This window comes from Pristiophorus japonicus, unplaced genomic scaffold, assembly GCF_044704955.1.
Source record: "Pristiophorus japonicus isolate sPriJap1 unplaced genomic scaffold, sPriJap1.hap1 HAP1_SCAFFOLD_888, whole genome shotgun sequence".
Lineage (NCBI taxonomy): Eukaryota > Metazoa > Chordata > Chondrichthyes > Pristiophoridae > Pristiophorus > Pristiophorus japonicus.
The window spans coordinates 69,363-95,464 of NW_027254811.1; the positions used below are offsets into that span (position 1 = coordinate 69,363).

The following is a 26,102-nucleotide window of genomic DNA, read 5'->3' on the forward strand; positions in this document are numbered from 1 at the left end:
ACCCTGGTGAGCGAGTGAGGGCGCGTGCGGTAGCTGAGCAGAATCCGAGATAACCGGGTCTGCAGGGAACCGTCCGTCACGTGTTTCAAGCTCTGCTTGATGGTTTGGACTGCCCGTTCCGCTTGACCGTTGGACGCGGGCTTAAACGGCGCAGACCTGACATGCTTGATGCCAGTGCGGGTCATGAACCCGTTGAATTCCGGGCTGGTGAAACATGGTCCATTGTCACTAACAAGGACGTTGGGCAAACCATGGGTGGCGAACATGGCCCAGAGGCTTTCAATGGTGGCAGTGGACGTACATGACGACATTATTACACATGCAATCCATTTAGAGTAAGCGTCCACTGCTACTAGGAACATCTTTCCTGGAAAGGGACCAGCGAAATCTACGTGGACCCTGGACCACGGTTTGGAGGCCCGTGACTACAGACTCAGTGGGGCCTCCCTTGGTGCGTTGCTCAACTGTGAGCAAGTGTTTCATTGGTGTATGCATGACTCCAATTCCGAGTCAATGCCGGGCTACCAAACGTACGACCTGGCGATAGCCTTCATCGTGACTATGCCTGGGTGGGTACTCTGTAGGTTGCGTATAAACGTTTCCCTGCCTTTGTTTGGCGAAACCACGCGATTCCCCCACAGGAGACGATCCGATTGGATGGACAATTCATCCTTGCTTCAGTAAAACGGCTTAATTTCATCCTGCATTTACCCGGGAACAGCCGACCAGCTCCCACTAAGGACGCAGTTTTTTACTAGTGATAGCACCGGGTCCTGGCTAGTCCAGGTCCTGATCTGGTGAGCCATGACAGGGTGACCCCCTCGCTCTCAAAAGCATCCATTACAAGGAGCAAGTCTGCGGGTTGCACCATTTCCACCCCGGTGGTGGGCAATGGTCGCCGACTGAGGGCATCAGCTCAGTTCTCCGTGCCTGGTCTGTGGCAGATAACACAGTCATAGGCCGACAATGTTAGTGCCATCTTTGGATGCAAGACGAAGTATTGGTGTTAATACCTTTACTTTCTGAAAACAGCGAGATGAGCAGCTTGTGGTCGGTTTCGAGCTCGAACCGGAGTCCAAATAGGTATTGGTGCATTTTCCTAACCCCGTATACGCATGCTAACACCTCTTTCTTGACCACACTGTAGGCTCTTTCAGCCTTAGACAGACTTCTAGAGGTGTATGCTAGCGGTTGCAGTTTGCCCGACACATTGGCTTGCTGTAACACACAAGCGACCCCGTACGGAGATGCATCACAAGCTTAGTACTAAACATACAATGCAAGTCATACAATACAAGTAACTTGTTAGAACGTAGCAGGTTTCTGGCCTTCTCAAAGGCTGTCTCTCGAGATTTACCCCAAACCCAGTTGTCACCCTCTCGTAGCAACATGTCCAACGGTTCCAGCAAAGTGCTCAACCCCCGGTAGAAAGTTACCAAAATAGTTGAGGAGTCCCAGGAACGAACGCAGCTCCGTCCCATTCTGTGGTCCGGGTGCATCCTGGGTGGTCTCCGTCTTGGAGTCCGTGGCTCTGATGCCGTCCGCCGCAATCCTTCTCCCCAGAAACTCGACCTCTGGTGTCAGGAAAACACACACTTGGAGCGTCTCAGCCCGAGTCCCACTCTGCCCAGTCGACTTGGAACCTCTTCCAGCTTGTGCAAGTGTTCGGTAGTGTCACGACCGGTGATCAGGATGTCGTCTTGAAACACCACGGTGCGCGGAACCGATTTCAGCAGACGCTCCATGTTCCTCTGGAAGATGGCCGCAGCCTAGCGAGTCTCAGAGGGGCACCTGTGGCACACGAACAGTCCTTTGTGTGTGTTGAGGCACGCCAATATTTTCGAAGATTCAGCCGGCTCCTGTGTCATGCAGGCGGAGGTTAGATCCAGCTTGGTGAACGACTTCCCCTCCCCACCCCCCCCCCGCTAACGTTACGAACAGGTCATCCACCTTGGGTAGCGGGTACTGGTCCTGTAACGAGACTCGGTTGACCGTTACCTTGTAGTCCCCGCAGATTCCGACCGTCCCGTCGCTCTTCAACACCGGAACAATCGGGCCGGCCCACCCGTTGAACTGGACCGGCGATATGATTCCCTCGCGTTGCAGTCTGTCCAGCTCGATCTCGACTTTCTCTCCCATCATGTACAGAACCGCTCGGGCCTTGTGATCAACGGGCCGTGCATCGGGGACGAGCCGGATCTGCACCTTGACGCCCGTGAAGTTGCCAACGCCGGGTTCAAATAGCGACGGAAACTTGCTCAGCACTTGGGCGCACGAGGCGTCATCCACCGAAGGCCGCGCTTTGATGTCGTCCCAGCTCCATCGGATCTTTCCCAGCCAGCTTCTGCCGAACAGCGTTGGCCCATCGCCTGGTCCAATCCACAGTGGTAAATCATGCACAGCTCCATCGTACGATACCTTCACTGCCGCACTGCCAATGACTGGTGTGAGCTCTTTGGTGTAGGTGTGCGCAGCTTGGTGTGGATCGGGCTCAGTTTGGGCCTTTGTGCCTTGTTGCCCCCCCACAGTTTCTCAAAAGCCTCCTGGCTCATGATTGACTGGCTGGCCCCCGTGTCCAACTCCATGGAGGCTGGAATACCGTTCAATTTGTCTTTCAGCATGATAGGAGAGCTCTTGGTGGTGAAGGTGTGTACCCCGTACACTTCCTCTTCAGCCTGGGGTTGAGTTGCCTCTCTTACCCGTTCAGCGTGATCCGCGCCGGGTCGGTCATCCTCTGCCGACTCTGCCACGTGGTGAATCGCAGCACATCTGCACCTTCGCTGGAGGGGCCCCATTGTTCCACAGCCGTTGCACACGTAGCGCTTGAATCGGCATTGATGGGCTCTGTGGTTACCCCCACGGCGCCAACATGGTGCTAACGGATTCTCATTCACGCCCCACGGCGGGCTCTGAGTCACCCCCGGTCTGGCCTCTGCGGGCGTGTAGGCCCCAGCCGTGTACAGTTCTGCCTGCTGAGCGACGTTATTTCATGCACACTACTTGCCGGTGAGCTTCGATGCTGGGAAGATATCGGTCTGGGTATTATCGCTCGTGGATATGAAAGCCTGGGCTATCGTGACGGCCTTGCTCGGGTCGGGGGGATTGGGCGAGCAGCAGTTTGCGGAGAATGACCTCGTGGCCGATGCCAAGCGCCGAAAAAGTCCCGCAACACCTCCCCCCAAAAACCCAGCAAATACGCGCGGTCCCGCAAGGCGTCTCAGGCCGGCGACATAACTCGCCGGGTGCCGGCCCTCGGAGCGATGGTGCGTGTAGAAGCGATACCTGGCCCGTTAGGACGCTCTCCTTCGGCCGGAGGTGTGCCCGAACCAGCCTGCACAGCTCCTGCACATGTCTTGTCCGTTGGTTTCTCCAGTTGCCGGCAGATTCCTGACGAGGCCGTGTGTTGTGGACCCAGACACGGTGAGGAGAATCAGCCCAGCGCCTGATCACTTTATCGACCCCATCCAGCTCGCTGGCCACGAAGCACTGGTCGAGACGCTCAACGAAGGCTTCCCAATCATCGCCCGCAACAAATCTCTCTCAAATACCATCGGCAGCCATGTCCACGTGGAAATTCGGAATATGGTACTCGTCGCCAATTGTTATGTTCAGAATAAATCCACAAGACTGTGTTGTAAGCTCAAACTATTGTTACCTTGGTCTCTTTACTGTAATTCCAAAGTGAGGAGGCATCATGCCTGATTGCGGTTTATACCTGCTAGCTCAGGGTGCACAGGTGTGACCATTGGGTCTCCCATAGGTGCGCCCCCTGGTGGCAAGTCTTACACAGTGGTGAGGTTTGCAGACATAACAGTGCAGAGGGAGCTTTACTCAGTATCTAACCCCCTGTACCTGCCCTGGGAGTGTTTGATGGGACAGTGTAGAGGGAGCTTTACTCTGTATCTAACCCCCTGTACCTGCCCTGGGAGTGTTTGATGGGACAGTGTAGAGGGAGCTTTACTCTGTATCTAACCCCCTGTACCTGCCCTGGGAGTGTTTGATGGGACAGTGTAGAGGGAGCTTTACTCTGTATCTAACCCCCTGTACCTGCCCTGGGAGTGTTTGATGGGACAGTGTAGAGGGAGCTTTACTCTGTATCTAACCCCCTGTACCTGCCCTGGGAGTGTTTGATGGGACAGTGTAGAGAGAGCTTTACTCTGTATCTAACCCCGTGCTGTACCTGCCCTGGGAGTGTTTGATGGGACAGTGTAGAGGGAGCTTTACTCTGTATCTAACCCCCTGTACCTGCCCTGGGAGTGTTTGATGGGACAGTGTAGAGGGAGCTTTACTCTGTATCTAACCCCGTGCTGTACCTGCCCTGGGAGTGTTTGATGGGACAGTGTAGAGGGAGCTTTACTCTGTATCTAACCCCCTGTACCTGCCCTGGGAGTGTTTGATGGGACAGTGTAGAGGGAGCTTTACTCTGTATCTAACCCCGTGCTGTACCTGCCCTGGGAGTGTTTGATGGGACAGTGTAGAGGGAGCTTTACTCTGTATCTAACCCCCTGTACCTGCCCTGGGAGTATTTGATGGGACAGTGTAGAGGGAGCTTTACTCTGTATCTAACCCCCTGTACCTGCCCTGGGAGTGTTTGATGGGACAGTGTAGAGGGAGCTTTACTCTGTATCTAACCCCCTGTACCTGCCCGGGGAGTGTTTGATGGGGACAGCGTTGCTTAATGCGTCCAATCTCGTCCCTCCTGAATGCAGATACCTGGTCAAGCTCAGCTCCCCCGGCGCCGTCCCCAATAAGCAGGAGTGCGAGAGGCTGCGGGGCCTAGTTGAGGCCCAGGTCCAGATCTGCAAGCGTCAACTTCAAGCCATGGATTCTGTGAAGCGCGGGGCGGAGATCGCCCTCAAGGAATGTCAGCTGCAGTTCCAGGGTCGACGGTGGAACTGTTCCATCCTGGCCGGGCTGGAGGCCTTTGGGAAGGGCGTCCCTCCAGGTACGTGCTCAGTCTCATGCCCCGGGGGCGAGATCAGGCTAACTGCAGCACTAGGCCGGGAACGGAGCCTGGGTCTTTCCTGCTATGTGTGTGTGTGTATGTGTGGGGTGGCAGACGTGTCTTTATATAGCGCCTTTCACGACCACCGGACGTCCCAAAGCGCTTTGCAGCCAATGAAGTACTTTTGGAGTGTGGTCACTGTTGCATTGTGGGAAGCGCGGCAGCTAATTTATGCACAGCAAGATCCCACACACAGCGCTGTGACAATGACCCAGATAATCTGTTATATTGAATTCAACAGTGCGGGGCTCCCTCAGTACTGCCCCTCCGACAGTGCGGGGCTCCCTCAGTACTGCCCCTCCGACAGTGCGGGGCTCCCTCAGTACTGCCCCTCCGACAGTGCGGCGCTCCCTCAGTACTGCCCCTCCGACAGTGCGGCGCTCCCTCTTCATAAGACAACCCCCTCATCTTCAGACTCAACTGAGCGAACCTTCTCTGAACAGCCTCCAATGCAAGTATATCCCTCCTTAAATCTGGAAACCAAAACTGCACGCAGTACTCCAGGTGTGGCCTCACCAATACCCTGTATAACTGGAGCAAGACTTCTCTGCTTTTATACTCAATCCCCTTTGCAATAAAGGCCAAGATTCCATTGGGCTTCCTGATCACTTGCTGTACCTGCAGACTATCCTTTTGTGTTTCTTGTACGAGGATTTGAGTATAAGAGTAAAGAGGTCTTACTGCAATTATATCGGGCCCTGGTGAGACCACACCTGGAGTATTGTGCACAGTGTGGGTCTCCTTACCTCAGGAAGGATATACTTGTCACAGAGGGAGTGCAGCGAAGGTTCACCAGACTGATTCCTGGGATGGGGGGATTGTCCGATGAGGAGAGATTGAGTGGACTAGGCCGATATTCTCCAGAGTTCAGAAGAATGAGAGGGGATCTCATTGGAACAGACACAATTCTGACAGGGCTTGACAGGGTAGATACAGGGAGGGTGTTTCCCCCCGGGCTGGGGAGTCTAGAACCAGGGGTCACACAGTCTCAGGATAAGGGGTCGGCCATTTAGGACTGGTAGATAAGGTGGTTAAGAAGGCACAGGGGATACTTGCCTTTATTGACCGAGGCATGGAATACAAGAGCAGGGAGGTTATGCTTGAACCCGAGCTGAACGCTTCAACAGAAGAAATAGGAGCAGGAGTAGGCCATATGGCCCCTCGAGCCTGCTCCGCCATTTAATACCATCATGGCTGATCCGATCATGGACACAGCTCCACTTCCCTGCTCGCCCCCTTATCCCCTTATCGGTTAAGAAACTGTCTATTTCTGTCTTAAATATATTCAATGTCCCGGCTTCCACAGCTCTCTGAGGCAGCGAATTCCACAGATTTACAACCCTCTGAGAGAAGAAATTCCTCCTCATCTCAGTTTTAAATGGGCGGCCCCTTATTCTAAGACCATGCCCCCTAGTTCTAGTCTCCCCCATCAGTGGGAACATCCTCTCTGCATCCACCTTGTCAAGCCCCCTCATAATCTGATACGTTTCGATAAGATCACCTCTCATTCTTCTGAATTCCAATGAGTAGAGGCCCAACCTCCTCAAACTTTCCTCATAAGTCGACCCCCTCATCTCCGGAAGCAACACAGGTTAGACCGCAGTTGGAGTACTGCGTGCAGTTCTGGTCACCACATTACAGGAAGGACGTGATTGCACTGGAGAGGGTACAGAGGAGATTTATCAGAATGTTGCACTAGAGAGGGTGCAGAGGAGAGTTACCAGGATGTTGCACTGGAGAGGGTGCAGAGGAGATTTACCAGGATGTTGCACTGGAGAGGGTGCAGAGGAGATTTATCAGAATGTTGCACTAGAGAGGGTGCAGAGGAGAGTTACCAGGATGTTGCACTAGAGAGGGTACAGAGGAGATTTACCAGGATGTTGCACTGGAGAGGGTACAGAGGAGAGTTACCAGGATGTTGCACTGGAGAGGGTACAGAGGATATTTACCAGGATGTTGCACTGGAGAGGGTGCAGAGGAGAGTTACCAGGATGTTGCACTAGAGAGGGTACAGAGGAGATTTACCAGGATGTTGCACTGGAGAGGGTACAGAGGAGATTTACCAGGATGTTGCACTGGAGAGGGTACAGAGGAGATTTACCAGGATGTTGCACTGGAGAGGGTGCAGAGGAGAGTTACCAGGATGTTGCACTGGAGAGGGTACAGAGGAGATTTACCAGGATGTTGCACTGGAGAGAGTACAGAGGAGAGTTACCAGGATGTTGCACTAGAGAGGGTGCAGAGGAGATTTACCAGGATGTTGCACTAGAGAGGGTACAGAGGAGATTTACCAGGATGTTGCACTAGAGAGGGTACAGAGGAGATTTACCAGGATGTTGCACTAGAGAGGGTGCAGAGGAGATTTACCAGGATGTTGCACTAGAGAGGGTACAGAGGAGATTTACCAGGATGTTGCACTGGAGAGGGTACAGAGGAGAGTTACCAGGATGTTGCACTGGAGAGGGTACAGAGGATAATTACCAGGATGTTGCACTGGAGAGGGTACAGAGGAGATTTACCAGGATGTTGCACTGGAGAGGGTACAGAGGAGAGTTACCAGGATGTTGCACTGGAGAGGGTACAGAGGAGATTTACCAGGATGTTGCACTGGAGAGAGTACAGAGGAGAGTTACCAGGATGTTGCACTAGAGAGGGTGCAGAGGAGAGTTACCAGGATGTTGCACTAGAGAGGGTACAGAGGAGATTTACCAGGATGTTGCACTGGAGAGGGTACAGAGGAGAGTTACCAGGATGTTGCACTGGAGAGGGTACAGAGGATATTTACCAGGATGTTGCACTGGAGAGGGTGCAGAGGAGAGTTACCAGGATGTTGCACTAGAGAGGGTACAGAGGAGATTTACCAGGATGTTGCACTGGAGAGGGTACAGAGGAGATTTACCAGGATGTTGCACTGGAGAGAGTACAGAGGAGAGTTACCAGGATGTTGCACTAGAGAGGGTGCAGAGGAGATTTACCAGGATGTTGCACTAGAGAGGGTACAGAGGAGATTTACCAGGATGTTGCACTAGAGAGGGTACAGAGGAGATTTACCAGGATGTTGCACTAGAGAGGGTGCAGAGGAGATTTACCAGGATGTTGCACTAGAGAGGGTACAGAGGAGATTTACCAGGATGTTGCACTAGAGAGGGTACAGAGGAGATTTACCAGGATGTTGCACTAGAGAGGGTGCAGAGGAGATTTACCAGGATGTTGCACTAGAGAGGGTACAGAGGAGATTTACCAGGATGTTGCACTGGAGAGGGTACAGAGGAGAGTTACCAGGATGTTGCACTGGAGAGGGTACAGAGGATAATTACCAGGATGTTGCACTGGAGAGGGTACAGAGGAGATTTACCAGGATGTTGCACTGGAGAGGGTACAGAGGAGAGTTACCAGGATGTTGCACTGGAGAGGGTACAGAGGAGATTTACCAGGATGTTGCACTGGAGAGAGTACAGAGGAGAGTTACCAGGATGTTGCACTGGAGAGGGTACAGAGGAGATTTACCAGGATGTTGCACTGGAGAGGGTACAGAGGAGAGTTACCAGGATGTTGCACTGGAGAGGGTACAGAGGAGATTTACCAGGATGTTGCACTGGAGAGGGTACAGAGGAGATTTACCAGATGTTGCACTAGAAACCGAACAGAGGAGATTTACCAGGATGTAGCACTGGAGAGCGTACAGAGGAGATTTACCAGGATGTTGCACTAGAGGGGGTACAGAGGAGATTTACCAGGATGTTGCACTGGAGAGGGTACAGAGGAGATTTACCAGGATGTTGCACTAGAGAGGGTACAGAGGAGATTTACCAGGATGTTGCACTAGAGAGGGTACAGAGGAGATTTACCAGGATGTTGCACTGGAGAGGGTACAGAGGAGATTTATCAGGATGTTGCACTGGAGAGGGTGCAGAGGAGATTTATCAGGATGTTGCACTGGAGAGGGTACAGAGGAGATTTACCAGGATGTTGCACTAGAGAGGGTGCAGAGGAGATTTACCAGGATGTTGCACTGGAGAGGGTACAGAGGAGATTTATCAGGATGTTGCACTGGAGAGGGTGCAGAGGAGATTTACCAGGATGTTGCACTGGAGAGGGTGCAGAGGAGATTTATCAGGATGTTGCACTGGAGAGCGTACAGAGGAGATTTACCAGGATGTTGCACTAGAGAGGGTACAGAGGAGATTTACCAGGATGTTGCACTAGAGAGGGTACAGAGGAGATTTACCAGGATGTTGCACTGGAGAGGGTGCAGAGGAGATTTATCAGGATGTTGCACTGGAGAGGGTACAGAGGAGATTTACCAGGATGTTGCACTAGAGAGGGTGCAGAGGAGATTTACCAGGATGTTGCACTAGAGAGGGTACAGAGGAGATTTACCAGGATGTTGCACTAGAGAGGGTACAGAGGAGATTTACCAGAATGTTGCACTAGAGAGGGTACAGAGGAGATTTACCAGGATGTTGCACTGGAGAGGGTACAGAGGAGATTTACCAGGATGTTGCACTGGAGAGTGTACAGAGGAGATTTATCAGGATGTTGCACTGGAGAGTGTGCAGAGGAGATTTACCAGGATGTTGCACTGGAGAGGGTACAGAGGAGATTTACCAGGATGTTGCACTGGAGAGGGTACAGAGGAGATTTATCAGGATGTTGCACTGGAGAGGGTACAGAGGAGATTTACCAGGATGTTGCACTGGAGAGGGTACAGAGGAGATTTACCAGGATGTTGCACGAGAGAGGGTACAGAGGAGATTTACCAGGATGTTGCACTAGAGAGGGTACAGAGGAGATTTACCAGGATGTTGCACTGGAGAGGGGACAGAGGAGATTTACCGCGATGTTGCCGGGACTGGAGAATTTTAGCGATGAGGAAAGATTGGATAGGCTGGTGTTGTTTTCTTTGGAACAGAGGAGGCTGAGGGGAGAGCAAGTCACACACCGTCCCGAGTGGGGACTATATCGGCCGTTCCTTCCTCGTGGCTGGGTCACAATCCGGGAACGCCCTCCCGAACAGCACTGTGGGAGCACCTTCACCACACGGACTGCAGCGGTTCACCACCTTCTCGAGGGGCAATTAGGGATGGGCAATAAATGACGGCCTTGTTGATATTGAATGGCGGAGCAGACTCGAAGCAGACTCGAGGCCCCTTCTGCTCTCTCGGGTGGATGTAAAAGATCCCGGGGCACTATTTGGAAGAAGAGCGGGGGGAGTTCTCCCCGGTGTCCCGGGGCCAATATTTATCCCTCAATCAACATCACAAAAACACAGATTATCCGGGTCATTATCACATTGTTGTGTGTGGGATCTTGCTGTGCGCAAATTGGCTGCTGCATTTCCCACATTACGTTTCGATAAGATCACCTCTCATTCTCCTGAATTCCAATGAGTAGAGGCCCAACCTCCTCAACCTTCCCTCATAAGACAACCCCCTCATCCCCGGAATCAACCGAGTGAACCTTCTCTGAACTGCCTCCAAAGCAAGTATATCCTTTCGTAAATATGGAAACCAAAACTGCACGCAGTACTCCAGGTGTGGCCTCACCAATACCCGGTATAACTGGAGCAAGACTTCCCTGCTTTTATACTCCATCCCCTTTGCAATAAAGGCCAAGTTATCCTTTTGTGTTTCATGTACAAGTACCCCCAGGTCCCGCTGTACTGCGGCACTTTGCAATCTTTCTCCGGTTAAATAATAACTTGCTCTTTGATTTTTTACCGCCTCGATTTCAAAATACTCTTTCTTGTTTACAATTCCCTCCAGCCCTTCCCTATCTCTGAAACCTCCTCCAGCCCCGACACTCCTCCCTATCTCTGTAACCTCCTCCAGCCCCGACACCCCTCCCTATCTCTGTAACCCCCTCCAACCCCCACACCCCTCCCGATCTCTGTAACCTCCTCCAGCCCTGACACCCCACCATATCTCTTTAACCTCCTCCAGCCCCTACACCCCTCCCTATCTCTGTAACCTCCTCCAGCCCCTACACCCCTCCCTATCTCTGTAACCTCCTCCAGCCCCACACCCCTCCCTATCTCTGTAATCTCCTCCAGCCCCTCCCTATTTCTGTAACCTCCTCCAGCCCTGACACCCCTCCCTATCTCTGTAATCTCCTCCAGCCCCTACACCCCTCTCTATCTCTGTAACCTCCTCCAGCCCCTACACCTCTCCCTATCTCTGTAACCCCCTCCAGCCCCTACACCCCTCCCTATCTCTGTAACCCCCTCCAGCCCCTATACCCCTCCCTATCTCTGTAACCCCCTCCAGCCCCTACACCCCTCCCTATCTCTGTAACCTCCTCCAGCCCCTACACCCCTCCCTATCTCTGTAACCTCCTCCAGCCCCTACACCCCTCCCTATCTCTGTAACCTCCTCCAGCCCCTATACCCCTCCTTATCTCTGTAACCCCCTCCAGCCCCTACACCCCTCCCTATCTCTGTAACCTCCTCCAGCCCCTACACCCCTCCCTATCTCTGTAACCTCCTCCAGCCCCTACACCCCTCCCTATCTCTGTAACCTCCAGCCCCACAACCCCCGAGATGTCTGCACTCCTCCAATTCTGCCCTCCTGACCATCCCTGATTATAATCACTCCACCATCGGTGGCCGTGCCTTCTGTTGCCTGGGCCCCAAGCTCTGGAACTCCCTCCCTAAACCTCTCTGCGTCTCGACCTCTCTCTCCTCCTTCGAGACTCTCCTTAAAACCGACCTCTTTGACCCAGCTTTTGGTCACCTGTCCCTAATCTCTCCTTGTGGGGCTCGGTTTCAAATGTTTGGCCCACAGTACTCCTGTGAAGCAACTTGGGACGTTTCAGTGCGTTAAAGGCGATATATAAATACACGTTGGTGTTGTTGAAGGAGTGTTGTGAAGGAGCAAGCGGTGGATATATTATTACACTTGAATATTATACTCCATTTGCCCACTCACTTAGCCTGTCTGTGTCCTTTTGCAGATTGTTTGTATCCTCCTCACACATTGCTTTTCCTCCCATCTTTGTATCGTCAGCACATAAGGAGAAATTAGAGCAAGTGACCAAAAGCTGGGTCAAAGAGGTCGGTTTTAAGGAGCGTCTCGAAGGAGGAGAGAGAGGTAGAGAGGTGGAGAGGTTTAGGGAGGGAGTTCCAGAGCTTATGGCCCAGGCAACAGAAGGCAAGGCCACCGATGGTGGAGCGATTATAATCAGGGATGCTCAGGAGGGCAGAATTAGAGGAGTGCAGACATCTCGGGGGGTTGTGGGGCTGGAGGGGGTTACAGAGATAGGGAGGGGTGTAGGGGGCTACAGAGATAGGGAGGGGTGTAGGGGCTGGAGGAGGTTACAGAGATAGGGAGGGGTGTAGGGACTGGAAGAGGTTACAGACATCGGGAGGGGTGTAGGGGCTGGAGGGGGTTACAGAGATAGGGAGGAGTGTAGGGCTGGAGGATGTTACAGAGATAGGGAGGGATGTAGGGCTGGAGGATGTTACAGAGATAGGGAGGGATGTAGGGGCTGGAGGATGTTACAGAGATAGGGAGGGGTGTAGGGGCTGGAGGATGTTACAGAGATAGGGAGGGGTGTAGGGGCTGGAGGAGGTTACAGAGATAGGGAGGGAGCGAGGGGCCATGGAGGGATTTGTAAACACGGATGAAAATTTTGAAATCGAGGCATTGCTTAACCGGGTGCCAATGTAGGTCAGTGAGCACAGGGGGTGATGGGTGAGTGGGACTCGGTGCGAGTTAGGACACGGGATCAGTGAGCACAGGGGGTGATGGGTGAGCGGGACTCGGTGCGAGTTAGGACACGGGGGCAGCGAGCACAGGGGGTGATGGGTGAGCGGGACTCGGTGCGAGTTAGGACATGGGGGCAGTGAGCACAGGGGGTGATGGGTGAGCGGGACTCGGTGTGAGTTAGGACACGGGGTCAGTGAGCACAGGGGGTGATGGGTGAGTGGGACTCAGTGCGAGTTAGGACACGGGGCAGCGAGCACAGGGGGTGATGGGTGAGCGGGACTCAATGCGAGTTAGGACACGGGGCAGCGAGCACAGGGGGTGATGGGTGAGCGGGACTCGGTGCGAGTTAGGACACGGGGCACAGGGGGTGATGGGTGAGCGGGACTCGTTGTGAGTTAGGACACGGGGTCAGCGAGCACAGGGGGATGATGGGTGAGCGGGACTCGGTACGAGTTAGGACACGGGGTCAGTGAGCACAGGGGGTGATGGGTGAGCGGGACTCGGTGCGAGTTAGGACACGGGGTCAGCGAGCACAGGGGGTGATGGGTGAGCGGGACTGGGTGCGAGTTAGGACACGGGGCAGTGAGCACAGGGGGTGATGGGTGAGTGGGACTGGGTGCGAGTTAGGACATGGGGCACGGGGGGTGATGGGTGAGCGGGACTGGGTGTGAGTTAGGACACGGGGCACGGGGGGTGATGGGTGAGTGGGACTGGGTGTGAGTTAGGACACGGGGTCAGTGAGCACAGGGGGTGATGGGTGAGTGGGACTGGGTGCGAGTTAGGACACGGGGCAGTGAGCACAGGGGGTGATGGGTGAGTGGGACTGGGTGCGAGTTAGGACACGGGGCACGGGGGGTGATGGGTGAGCGGGACTGGGTGTGAGTTAGGACACGGGGCACAGGGGGTGATGGGTGAGTGGGACTCGGTGCGAGTTAGGACACGGGGTCAGTGAGCACAGGGGGTGATGGGTGAGCGGGACTCGGTACGAGTTAGGACACGGGGTCAGCGAGCACAGGGGGTGATGGGTGAGCGGGACTCGGTGCGAGTTAGGACACGGGGGCAGTGAGCACAGGGGGTGATGGGTGAGTGGGACTGGGTGCGAGTTAGGACACGGGGGCAGTGAGCACGGGGGTGATGGGTGAGTGGGACTGGGTGTGAGTTAGGACACGGGGTCAGCGAGCACAGGGGGTGATGGGTGAGCGGGACTCGGTGCGAGTTAGGACACGGGGGCAGTGAGCACAGGGGGTGATGGGTGAGTGGGACTGGGTGCGAGTTAGGACACGGGGTCAGCGAGCACAGGGGGTGATGGGTGAGCGGGACTCGGTGTGAGTTAGGACACGGGGTCAGTGAGCACAGGGGGTGATGGGTGAGCGGGACTCGGTGTGAGTTAGGACACGGGTCAGTGAGTACAGGGGGTGATGGGTGAGCGGGACTCGGTGCGAGTTAGGACACGGGGCACAGGGAGTGATGGGTGAGCGGGACTCGGTGCGCGTTAGGACACGGGGTCAGTGAGCACAGGGGGTGATGGGTGAGTGGGACTGGGTGTGAGTTAGGACACGGGGTCAGTGAGCACAGGGGGTGATGGGTGAGCGGGACTGGGTGTGAGTTAGGACACGGGGTCAGTGAGCACAGGGGGTGATGGGTGAGCGGGACTCGGTGTGAGTTAGGACACGGGGCAGTGAGCACAGGGGGTGATGGGTGAGTGGGACTGGGTGTGAGTTAGGACACGGGGTCAGTGAGCACAGGGGGTGATGGGTGAGTGGGACTCGGTGCGAGTTAGGACACGGGGGCAGCGAGCACAGGGGGTGATGGGTGAGCGGGACTCGGTGCGAGTTGGCCATTTTGAAGTTTATGAGTTTTAGCCAACAGGAGCAAGATACCATTGGCCTTCCTGATCACTTGCTGTACCTGCAGACTAACCTTTTGTGTTTCATGCACAAGTAACCCCCAGGTCCCGCTGTACTGCGGCACTTTGCAATCTTTCTCCATTGAAATAATAACTTGCTCTTTGATTTTGTTTCTGCCGAAGTGCGTGACCTCACACTTTCCAACATTATACTCCACCTGCCAAATGCTCGCCTGCTCACTCGGCCTGTCTGTGTCCTTTTTGCCGATTTATCGTGTCCTCCTCCCACATTGCCTTTTGTCCCACCTTTGTGTCGTCGGCGGCAAACCTCGGGCTGTCAGGACTTTTTGTGCGTTTCCTCCCCTCCCCACCCCGCTGCAGGCACGAGAGAGGCGGCGTTCGTCCATGCTGTGGCCGCGGCCGGTGTGGCCTTTGCCATCACACGGGCCTGTAGTCGCGGGGAGCTCCCCAAGTGCGGCTGCGATCGCAAGGTCCGGGGGCCCAGCACCGAGGGTAAGCATTCGCGTGCATCACGACGCCATCGCGGGCCGCCGCCCCGGCCGACAATCGCTCGCCCGTCACGTGTCCAAGTTCAGCGTCTGACATTCCCGGCCGCCCCCCCACACAATCTGCAAAATTATTTCCACACCCCTGGGCCAGAGTGCACACACACACACACACTCACTCACGGCCGCACGCTACGGTCCAAGATGGCCCCCAGGCAGAACCGCGATCATGCGAGCTCGGCCCCGCGAGCTTTCGCGCTTATCGCCATGTCCGCGGGGCGCCAGCGCTCAGCGCGGCCCCGTCTCCGACCCCCACAGCCGCCTGACGGCAAAGTCCCGTCCCGCTCCGGGGGCCTGAGCGCGGAAAGCTCGGCCGACGCTGAGGGAGCGCCGCGCTGTCGGAGGGGCGGGACTGAGGGAGCGCCGCACTGTCGGAGGGGCAGTACTGAGGGAGTGCCGCACTGTCAGAGGGGAAGTACTGAGGGAGTGCCGCGCTGTCGGAGGGGCAGTACTGAGGGAGCGCCGCGCGGTCGGAGGGGCAGTATGAGGGAGCGCTGCACTGTCGGAGGGGCAGTACTGAGGGAGTGCCGCGCTGTCGGAGGGGCAGAAATGAGGGAGCGCCGTACTGTCGGAGGGGCAGTACTGAGGGAGCGCCGCACTGTCGGAGGGGCAGTACTGAGGGAGTGCCGCGCTGTCGGAGGGGCAGTACTGAGGGAGTGCCGCACTGTCGGAGGGGCGGTACTGAGGGAGCGCCGCACTGTCGGAGAGGCAGTACTGAGGGAGTGCTGCACTGTCGGAGGGGCAGTACTGAGGGAGTGCCGCACTGTCGGAGGGGCAGTACTGAGGGAGCGCCGCGCTGTCGGAGGGGCGGTACTGAGGGAGTGCCGCACTGTCGGAGGGGCAGTACTGAGGGAGCGCCGCACTGTCGGAGGGGCAGTACTGAGGGAGCGCCACACTGTCGGAGGGGCAGTACTGAGGGAGCGCCGCACTGTCGGAGGGGCAGTACTGAGGGAGCGCCGCATTGTCGGAGGGGCAGTACTGAGGGAGCGCCACACTGCGCTGTCGGGGGGGGGGGGGGGGGGCAGTACTGAGCAAACACCTCACTGTCGGAGGAGACGCCTATCGGATGAGACGTTAAACCGAGGCCCCGTCCGCTCTCTGAGATGGACGTAAAAGTTCCCAAGGCACTATTTCAAGGAGGAGCAGGGAGTTATCCCCGGTATCCTGGCAAATATTTATCCCTCAATCAACATAACAAAAACAGATTATCTGACCCAGTGGTCATGAAAGGCGCTATGTAAACGTAAGTCTTTCTTTCTAGTTGTTATTACATCAGTAGTCCACTAGGTGGGGTTCTATTTCACTTCTCCGTCCTTATTGAAGAAGTTAATCATTGCAAAATAATAATTATACGTAACCTGCATGGTACACACAACAAAAGACATGAACTAATTCTTCCATATTTTACAAATTAAATGTAAGCCCTTGGTTTTCTGTTTCGAAGAGGATACCTTTGTTCTTGAATGAAACCTCCCAATCTTGTCGTTGCACATGGAATCATTTCAGGTTGAGCCAGAGGAGAGTTTTTCTCCAATGGCTGACCTTACTTAACATTTGGACGCTCTTTTCCTCCCCCCCCCCACCCCCATCCCCGTTGACGGAGAGAGAGATGCATCTTGTCTGGGGCATGGGTTGACCCCTAGGTGGCCAGGAGGTCAGAGGCCAATGTCTGACCCTTGAACCCCGTCCATTAGCGCGAGAAGCCCTTCATCCCCTCGGTCTGGGTTTGGCCCCAGAGGGTCAGAGGCCAATGTCTGACCCTTCACCCCCTCGGTCTGGGTTCGACCCCAGAGGGTGAAAGGTCAAGATCTGACCCCTTGACGCCTCGCCAGTTCTCACTCCCGTGCCTTTGACCATCTCTCCTCCTCTCTTTCCCCCCCCCTCCCAGGCTTTGAGTGGTCGGGATGCTCGGACAACGTGCTGTACGGGATGTCCTTCTCACAGGCCTTCGTGGACGTCACGGAGCGGAACCGAGGGGCCTCATCCAGCCACTCGCTCATGAACCTACACAACAACCAGGCAGGGCGCAAGGTAAATCAATACGGGAGGGTCTGTGCCCTTCCGGCCCGGGTCACACCATCTCTCCGGCCATCTGTGTCTGTCAGCTGTGTGTGTGTCTCTGTCCATCTCTCTGTCTCAGGGTCCGTCAGCTGTGTGTGTGTCTCTGTCCATCTCTCTGTCTCTGGGTCCGTCAGCTGTGTGTGTGTCTCTGTCCATCTCTCTGTCTCAGGGTCTGTCAGCTGTGTGTGTGTCTCTGTCCATCTCTCTGTCTCTGGGTCCGTCAGCTGTGTGTGTGTCTCTGTCCATCTCTCTGTCTCTGGGTCCGTCAGCTGTGTGTGTGTCTCTGTCCATCTCTCTGTCTCTGGGTCCGTCAGCTGTGTGTGTGTCTCTGTCCATCTCTCTGTCTCTGGGTCCGTCAGCTGTGTGTGTGTGTCTGTCCACCTCTCTGTCTCTGGGTCGTCAGCTGTGTATGTGTCTCTGTCCATCTCTCTGTCTCTGGGTCCGTCAGCTGTGTGTGTGTCTCTGGGTCCATCTCTCTGTCTCTGGGTCCATCAGCTGTGTGTGTGTGTCTCTGGGTCAGCTGTGTCTCTGTCTCTGGGTCAGCTGTGTGTGTCTCTCTGTCTCTCTCTGTCTGTCTCTGGGTCAGCTGTGTGTGTGTGTCTCTGTCTGTCGCTGGGTCAGCTGTGTGTGTGTCTCTGTCTCTCTCGGTCTGTCTCTGGGTCAGCTGTGTGTGTGTCTCTGTCTCTCTCAGTCTGTCTCTGTGTCAGCTGTGTGTGTGTCTCTGTCTCAGCTGTGTGTGTGTCTCTGTCTCTGGGTCAGCTGTGTGTGTGTCTCTGTCTCTCTCTCTCTCTGTCTCTGGGTCAGCTGTGTGTGTGTCTCTGTCTCTCTCTCTCTCTCTGTCTCTGGGTCAGCTGTGTGTGTGTCTCTGTCTCTCTCGGTCTGTCTCTGGGTCAGCTGTGTGTGTGTGTCTCTGTGTCTGGGTCAGCTGTGTGTGTGTCTCTGTCTCTCTCGGTCTGTCTCTGGGTCAGCTGTGTGTGTCTCTGTCTCTCTCGGTCTGTCTCTGGGTCAGCTGTGTGTGTGTCTCTGTCTGTCGCTGGGTCAGCTGTGTGTGTGTCTCTGTCTCTCTCGGTCTGTCTCTGGGTCAGCTGTGTGTGTGTCTCTGTCTCTCTCGGTCTGTCTCTGTGTCAGCTGTGTGTGTGTCTCTGTCTCAGCTGTGTGTGTGTCTCTGTCTCTGGGTCAGCTGTGTGTGTGTCTCTGTCTCTCTCTCTCTCTGTCTCTGGGTCAGCTGTGTGTGTGTCTCTGTCTCTCTCGGTCTGTCTCTGGGTCAGCTGTGTGTGTGTGTCTCTGTGTCTGGGTCAGCTGTGTGTGTGTCTCTGTCTCTCTCGGTCTGTCTCTGGGTCAGCTGTGTGTGTCTCTGTCTCTCTCGGTCTGTCTCTGGGTCAGCTGTGTGTGTGTGTCTCTGTCTCTGGGTCAGCTGTGTGTGTGTGTCTCTGTCTCTCTCGGTCTGTCTCTGGGTCAGCTGTGTGTGTGTCTCTGTCTCTCTCTGTCTGTCTCTGGGTCAGCTGTGTGTGTGTCTCTGTCTCTGGGTCAGCTGTGTGTGTGTCTCTGTCTCTGGGTCAGCTGTGTGTGTGTCTCTGTCTCTGGGTCAGCTGTGTGTGTGTCTCTGTCTCTCTCTCTCTCTGTCTCTGGGTCAGCTGTGTGTGTGTCTCTGTCCGTCTCTGGGTCAGCTGTGTGTGTGTCTCTGTCTCTGTCTGTCTCTGGGTCAGCTGTGTGTGTGTCTCTGTCTGTCTCTGGGTCAGCTGTGTGTGTGTGTCTCTGTCTGTCTCTGGGTCAGCTGTGTGTGTGTGTCTCTGTCTCTCTCTGTCGGTCTCTGGGTCAGCTGTGTGTGTGTCTCTGTCTCTGGGTCAGCTGCGTGTGTGTATCTCTGTCTCTCTCTCGCTCTGTCTCTGGGTCAGCTGTGTGGGTGTCTCTGTCCGTCTCTGGGTCAGCTGTGTGTGTGTCTCTGTCTCTGTCTGTCTCTGGGTCAGCTGTGTGTGTGTCTCTGTCTGTCTCTGGGTCAGCTGTGTGTGTGTCTCTGTCTTTGGGTCAGCTGTGTATGTGTCTCTGGGTCAGCTGTGTATGTGTCTCTGTCTATGTCTGTCTCTGGGTCAGCTGTGTGTGTGTCTCTGGGTCAGCTGTGTGTGTGTCTCTGTCTCTGGGTCAGCTATGTGTGTGTCTCTGTCTCTGGGTCAGCTGTGTGTGTGTCTCTGTCTATGTCTGTCTCTGGGTCAGCTGTGTGTGTGTCTCTGGGTCAGCTGTGTGTGTGTCTCTGTCTCTGGGTCAGCTGTGTGTGTGTCTCTGTCTGTCTCTGGGTCAGCTGTGTGTGTGTCTCTGTCTGTCTCTGGGTCAGCTGTGTGTGTGTCTCGGTCTGTCTCTGGGTCAGCTGTGTGTGTGTGTCTCTGTCTCTGGGTCAGCTGTGTGTGTGTGTCTCTGTCTCTCTCGGTCTGTCTCTGGGTCAGCTGTGTGTGTGTCTCTGTCTCTGGGTCAGCTGTGTGTGTGTGTCTCTGTCTCTCTCTCGCTCTGTCTCTGGGTCAGCTGTGTGTGTGTCTCTGTCCGTCTCTGGGTCAGCTGTGTGTGTGTCTCTGTCTCTGTCTGTCTCTGGGTCAGCTGTGTGTGTGTCTCTGTCTGTCTCTGGGTCAGCTGTGTGTGTGTCTCTGTCTCTGGGTCAGCTGTGTATGTGTCTCTGGGTCAGCTGTGTATGTGTCTCTGGGTCAGCTGTGTGTGTGTCTCTGTCTGTCTCTGGGTCAGCTGTGTGTGTGTCTCTGTCTGTCTCTGGGTCAGCTGTGTGTGTGTCTCTGTCTCTGGGTCAGCTATGTGTGTGTCTCTGTCTCTGGGTCAGCTGTGTGTGTGTCTCTGTCTCTGTCTGTCTCTGGGTCAGCTGTGTGTGTGTCTCTGTCTCTCTCGGTCTGTCTCTGGGTCAGCTGTGTGTGTGTGTCTCTGTCTCTCTCGGTCTGTCTCTGGGTCAGCTGTGTGTGTGTGTCTCTGTCTCTCTCGGTCTGTCTCTGGGTCCGTCAGCTGTGTGTGTGTCTCTGTCCATCTCTCTGTCTCTGGGTCCGTCAGCTGTGTGTGTGTCTCTGTCCATCTCTCTGTCTCTGGGTCCGTCAGCTGTGTGTGTGTCTCTGTCCATCTCTCTGTCTCTGGGTCCGTCAGCTGTGTGTGTGGCTCTGTCCATCTCTCTGTCTCTGGATCTGTCAGCTGTGTGTGTGTCTCTGTCCATCTCTCTGTCTCTGGGTCCGTCAGCTGTGTGTGTGTCTCTGTCCATCTCTCTGTCTCTGGGTCCGTCAGCTGTGTGTGTGTCTCTGTCCATCTCTCTGTCTCTGGGTCCGTCAGCTGTGTGTGTGTCTCTGTCCATCTCTCTGTCTCTGGGTCCGTCAGCTGTGTGTGTGTCTCTGTCCTTCTCTCTGTCTCTGGGTCTGTCAGCTGTGTGTGTGTGTCTCTGTCCTTATCTCTCTCTCTGTCTCTGGGTCAGCTGTGTGTGTGTCTCTGTCTCTCTCTCTCTCTGGGTCAGCTGTGTGTGTGTCTCTCTTTCTGTCTCTGGGTCAGCTGTGTGTCTCTGTCTCTGGGTCAGCTGTGTGTGTGTCTCTGTCTCTGTGTCAGCTGTGTCTCTGTCTCTGGGTCAGCTGTGTGTGTGTCTCTGTCTCTGGGTCAGCTGTGTGTGTGTCTCTGTCTGTCTCTGGGTCAGCTGTGTGTGTGACTCTGTCTCTGGGTCAGCTGTGTGTGTGTCTCTCTGTCTGTCTCTGGGTCAGCTGTGTGTGTGTGTCTCTGTCTCTGGGTCAGCTGTGTGTGTGTGTCTCTGTCTCTCTCGGTCTGTCTCTGGGTCAGCTGTGTGTGTGTCTCTGTCTCTGGGTCAGCTGTGTGTGTGTGTCTCTGTCTCTCTCTGTCTGTCTCTGGGTCAGCTGTGTGTGTGTCTCTGTCTGTCTCTGGGTCAGCTGTGTGTGTGTCTCTGTCTCTGGGTCAGCTGTGTATGTGTCTCTGGGTCAGCTGTGTATGTGTCTCTGGGTCAGCTGTGTGTGTGTCTCTGTCTGTCTCTGGGTCAGCTGTGTGTGTGTCTCTGTCTGTCTCTGGGTCAGCTGTGTGTGTGTCTCTGTCTCTGGGTCAGCTATGTGTGTGTCTCTGTCTCTGGGTCAGCTGTGTATGTGTCTCTGTCTCTGGGTCAGCTGTGTGTGTGTCTCTGTCTGTCTCTGGGTCAGCTGTGTGTGTGTCTCTGTCTGTCTCTGGGTCAGCTGTGTGTGTGTCTCTGTCTGTCTCTGGGTCAGCTGTGTCTCTCTTGTGTCTGGGTCAGCTGTGTGTGTGTCTCTGGGTCAGCTGTGTCTCTCTTGTCTCTGGGTCAGCTGTGTGTGTGTCTCTGTCTCTCTCGGTCTGTCTCTGGGTCAGCTGTGTGTGTGTGTCTCTGTCTCTCTCGGTCTGTCTCTGGGTCAGCTGTGTGTGTGTGTGTCTCTGTCTCTCTCGGTCTGTCTCTGGGTCAGCTGTGTGTGTGTGTCTCTGTCTCTCTCGGTCTGTTTCTGGGTCCGTCAGCTGTGTGTGTGTCTCTGTCCATCTCTCTGTCTCTGGGTCCGTCAGCTGTGTGTGTGTCTCTGGGTCCATCTCTCTGTCTCTGGGTCCGTCAGCTGTGTGTGTGTCTCTGTCCATCTCTCTGTCTCTGGGTCCGTCAGCTGTGTGTGTGTCTCTGTCCATCTCTCTGTCTCTGGGTCCGTCAGCTGTGTGTGTGTCTCTGTCCACCTCTCTGTCTCTGGGTCCGTCAGCTGTGTGTGTGGCTCTGTCCATGTCTCTGTCTCTGGATCTGTCAGCTGTGTGTGTGTCTCTGTCCATCTCTCTGTCTCTGGGTCCGTCAGCTGTGTGTGTGTCTCTGTCCATCTCTCTGTCTCTGGGTCCGTCAGCTGTGTGTGTGTCTCTGTCCAGCTCTCTGTCTCTGGGTCCGTCAGCTGTGTGTGTGTCTCTGTCCATCTCTCTGTCTCTGTCTGTCAGCTGTGTGTGTGGCTCTGGCCATCTCTCTGTCTGTGTCTCTGGGTCCGTCAGCTGTGTGTGTGTCTCTGGGTCCATCTCTCTGTCTCTGGGTCCGTCAGCTGTGTGTGTGTCTCTGTCCTTCTCTCTGTCTCTGGGTCTGTCAGCTGTGTGTGTGTGTCTCTGTCCTTATCTCTCTCTCTGTCTCTGGGTCAGCTGTGTGTGTGTCTCTCTTTCTGTCTCTGGGTCAGCTGTGTGTCTCTGTCTCTGGGTCAGCTGTGTGTGTGTCTCTGACTCTGTGTCAGCTGTGTCTCTGTCTCTGGGTCAGCTGTGTGTGTGTCTCTGTCTCTGGGTCAGCTGTGTGTGTGTCTCTGTCTGTCTCTGGGTCAGCTGTGTGTGTGACTCTGTCTCTGGGTCAGCTGTGTGTGTGTCTCTCTGTCTGTCTCTGGGTAAGCTGTGTGTCTCTGTCTCTGGGTCAGCTGTTTGTGTGTCTCTGTCTCTGGGTCAGCTGTGTGTGTGTCTCTGTCTCTGGGTCAGCTGTGTGTGTGTCTCTGTCTCTCTCGGTCTGTCTCTGGGTCAGCTGTGTGTGTGTCTCTGTCTCTCTCGGTCTGTCTCTGGGTCAGCTGTGTGTGTGTGTCTCTGTCTCTCTCGGTCTGTCTCTGGGTCAGCTGTGTGTGTGTGTCTCTGTCTCTCTCGGTCTGTCTCTGGGTCCGTCAGCTGTGTGTTTGTCTCTGGGTCCACCTCTCTGTCTCTGGGTCCGTCAGCTGTGTGTGTGTCTCTGGGTCCATCTCTCTGTCTCTGGGTCCGTCAGCTGTGTGTGTGTCTCTGTCCACCTCTCTGTCTCTGGGTCCGTCAGCTGTGTGTGTGTCTCTGGGTCCATCTCTCTGTCGCTGGGTCCGTCAGCTGTGTGTGTGTCTCTGTCCATCTCTCTGTCTCTGGGTCCGACAGCTGTGTGTGTGTCGCTGGGTCCGTCAGCTGTGTGTGTGTCTCTGTCCATCTCTCTGTCTCTGGGTCTGTCAGCTGAGTGTGTGTCTCTGTCCATCTCTCTGTCTCTGGGTCCGTCAGCTGTGTGTGTGTCTCTGTCCATCTCTCTGTCTCTGGGTCCGTCAGCTGTGTGTGTGTCTCTGTCCATCTCTCTGTCTCTGGAACCGTCAGCTGTGTGTGTGTCTCTGGGTCCATCTCTCTGTCTCTGGGTCCGTCAGCTGTGTGTGTGTCTCTGGGTCCATCTCTCTGTCTCTGGGTCCGTCAGCTGTGTGTGTGTCAGCTGTGTGTGTGTGTCTCTGGGTCAGCTGTGTGTGTGTCTCTGTCCATCTCTCTCTCTCTCTGGGTCCGTCAGCTGTGTGTGTGTCTCTGTCCATCTCTCTCTCTCTCTGGGTCCGTCAGCTGTGTGTGTGTCTCTGTCCATCTCTCTCTCTCTCTGGGTCCGTCAGCTGTGTGTGTGTCTCTGTCCATCTCTCTCTCTCTCTGGGTCCGTCAGCTGTGTGTGTGTCTCTGTCCATCTCTCTGTCTCTGGAACCGTCAGCTGTGTGTGTGTCTCTGTCCATCTCTCTGTCTCTGTGTCCGTCAGCTGTGTGTGTGTCTCTGTCCATCTCTCTCTCTCTCTGGGTCCGTCAGCTGTGTGTGTGTCTCTGTCCATCTCTCTCTCTCTCTGGGTCCGTCAGCTGTGTGTGTGTCTCTGTCCATCTCTCTCTCTCTCTGGGTCCGTCAGCTGTGTGTGTGTCTCTGTCCATCTCTCTCTCTCTCTGGGTCCGTCAGCTGTGTGTGTGTCTCTGTCCATCTCTCTGTCTCTGGAACCGTCAGCTGTGTGTGTGTCTCTGTCCATCTCTCTGTCTCTGTGTCCGTCAGCTGTGTGTGTGTCTCTGTCCATCTCTCTGTCTCTGGGTCCGTCAGCTGTGTGTGTGTGTGTCTCTGTCCATCTCTCTGTCTCTGGGTCCGTCAGCTGTGTGTGTGTCTCTGTCCATCTCTCTGTCTCTAGGTCCGTCAGCTGTGTGTGTGTCTCTGTCCATCTCTCTGTCTCTGGGTCCGTCAGTTGTGTGTGTGTCTCTGTCCATCTCTCTGTCTCTGGGTCCGTCAGCTGTGTGTGTGTCTCTGTCCATCTCTCTGTCTCTGGGTCCGTCAGCTGTGTGTGTGTCTCTGTCCATCTCTCTGTCTCTGGGTCCGTCAGCTGTGTGTGTGTCTCTGTCCACCTCTCTGTCTCTGGGTCCGTCAGCTGTGTGTGTGTCTCTGTCCATCTCTCTGTCTCTGGGTCCGTCAGCTGTGTGTGTGTCTCTGGGTCCATCTCTCTGTCTCTGGGTCCATCAGCTGTGTGTGTGTCTCTGTCCATCTCTCTGTCTCTGGGTCCGTCAGCTGTGTGTGTGTCTCTGTCCATCTCTCTGTCTCTGGGTCCGTCAGCTGTGTGTGTGTCTCTGTCCATCTCTCTGTCTCTGGGTCCGTCAGCTGTGTGTGTGTCTCTGGGTCCATCTCTCTGTCTCTGGGTCCGTCAGCTGTGTGTGTGTCTCTGTCCATCTCTCTGTCTCTGGGTCCGTCAGCTGTGTGTGTGTCTCTGGGTCCATCTCTCTGTCTCTGGGTCCGTCAGCTGTGTGTGTGTCTCTGGGTCCATCTCTCTGTCTCAGGGTCTGTCAGCTGTGTGTGTGTCTCTGGGTCCATCTCTCTGTCTCTGGGTCCGTCAGCTGTGTGTGTGTCTCTGTCCATCTCTCTGTCTCTGGGTCCGTCAGCTGTGTGTGTGTCTCTGGGTCCATCTCTCTGTCTCTGGGTCCGTGAGCTGTGTGTGTGTCTCTGGGTCCATCTCTCTGTCTCTGGGTCCGTCAGCTGTGTGTGTGTCTCTGTCCAATTCTCTGTCTCTGGGTCCGTCAGCTGTGTGTGTGTCTCTGGGTCCATCTCGCTGTCTCTGGGTCCGTCAGCTGTGTGTGTGTCTCTGTCCATCTCTCTGTCTCTGGGTCCGTCAGCTGTGTGTGTGTCTCTGGGTCCATCTCTCTGTCTCTGGGTCCGTCAGCTGTGTGTGTGTCTCTGGGTCCATCTCTCTGTCTCTGGGTCCGTCAGCTGTGTGTGTGTCTCTGTCCATCTCTCTGTCTCTGGGTCGGTCAGCTGTGTGTGTGTCTCTGGGTCCACCTCTCTGTCTCTGGGTCCGTCAGTTGTGTGTGTGTCTCTGTCCACCTCTCTGTCTCTGGGTCCGTCAGCTGTGTGTGTGTCTCTGTCCATCTCTCTGTCTCTGGGTCCGTCAGCTGTGTGCGTGTCTCTGTCCATCTCTCTGTCTCTGGGTCCGTCAGCTGTGTGTGTGTCTCTGGGTCCATCCCTCTGTCTCTGGGTCCGTCAGCTGTGTGTGTGTCTCTGTCCATCTCTCTGTCTCTGGGTCCATCAGCTGTGTGTGTGTCTCTGTCCATCTCTCTGTCTCTGGGTCCGTCAGCTGTGTGTGTGTCTCTGTCCATCTCTCTGTCTCTGGGTCCGTCGGCTGTGTGTGTGTCTCTGTCCATCTCTCTGTCTCTGGGTCCGTCAGCTGTGTGTGTGTCTCTGTCCATCTCTCTGTCTCTCGGTCTGTCAGCTGTGTGTGTGTCTCTGTCCATCTCTCTGTCTCTGGGTCCGTTAGCTGTGTGTGTGTCTCTGGGTCCGTCAGCTGTGTGTGTGTCTCTGTCCATCTCTCTGTCTCTGGGTCCGTCAGCTGTGTGTGTGTCTCTGTCCACCTCTCTGTCTCTGGGTCCGTCAGCTGTGTGTGTGTCTCTGTCCATCTCTCTGTCTCTGGGTCCGTCAGTTGTGTGTGTGTCTCTGTCCATCTCTCTGTCTCTGGGTCCGTCAGCTGTGTGTGTGTCTCTGGGTCCATCTCTCTGTCTCTGGGTCCGTCAGCTGTGTGTGTGTCTCTGTCCATCTCTCTGTCTCTGGGTCCGTCAGCTGTGTGTGTGTCTCTGTCCATCTCTCTGTCTCTGGTTCCATCTCTCTGTCTCTGGGTCCGTCAGCTGTGTGTGTGTCAGCTGTGTGTGTGTGTCTCTGGGTCAGCTGTGTGTGTG

General features: G+C 55.2%; 1 protein-coding gene across 1 annotated transcript in view; it reads left to right on the forward strand.

Annotated features, from left to right (window-relative positions):
• Positions 1–2,869: 2,869 nt before the first annotated feature.
• LOC139257610 (protein Wnt-4-like) overlaps positions 2,870–26,102 on the forward strand; it is an 87,195-nt gene continuing 63,962 nt past the window's right edge. The window contains exons 1-4 of the mRNA XM_070874547.1: positions 2,870–3,006; positions 4,710–4,945; positions 14,939–15,070; positions 17,012–17,154. Of these exons, the coding sequence (XP_070730648.1) occupies positions 2,870–3,006; positions 4,710–4,945; positions 14,939–15,070; positions 17,012–17,154 (648 nt within the window). The remainder of the gene's footprint in view (positions 3,007–4,709; positions 4,946–14,938; positions 15,071–17,011; positions 17,155–26,102) is intronic.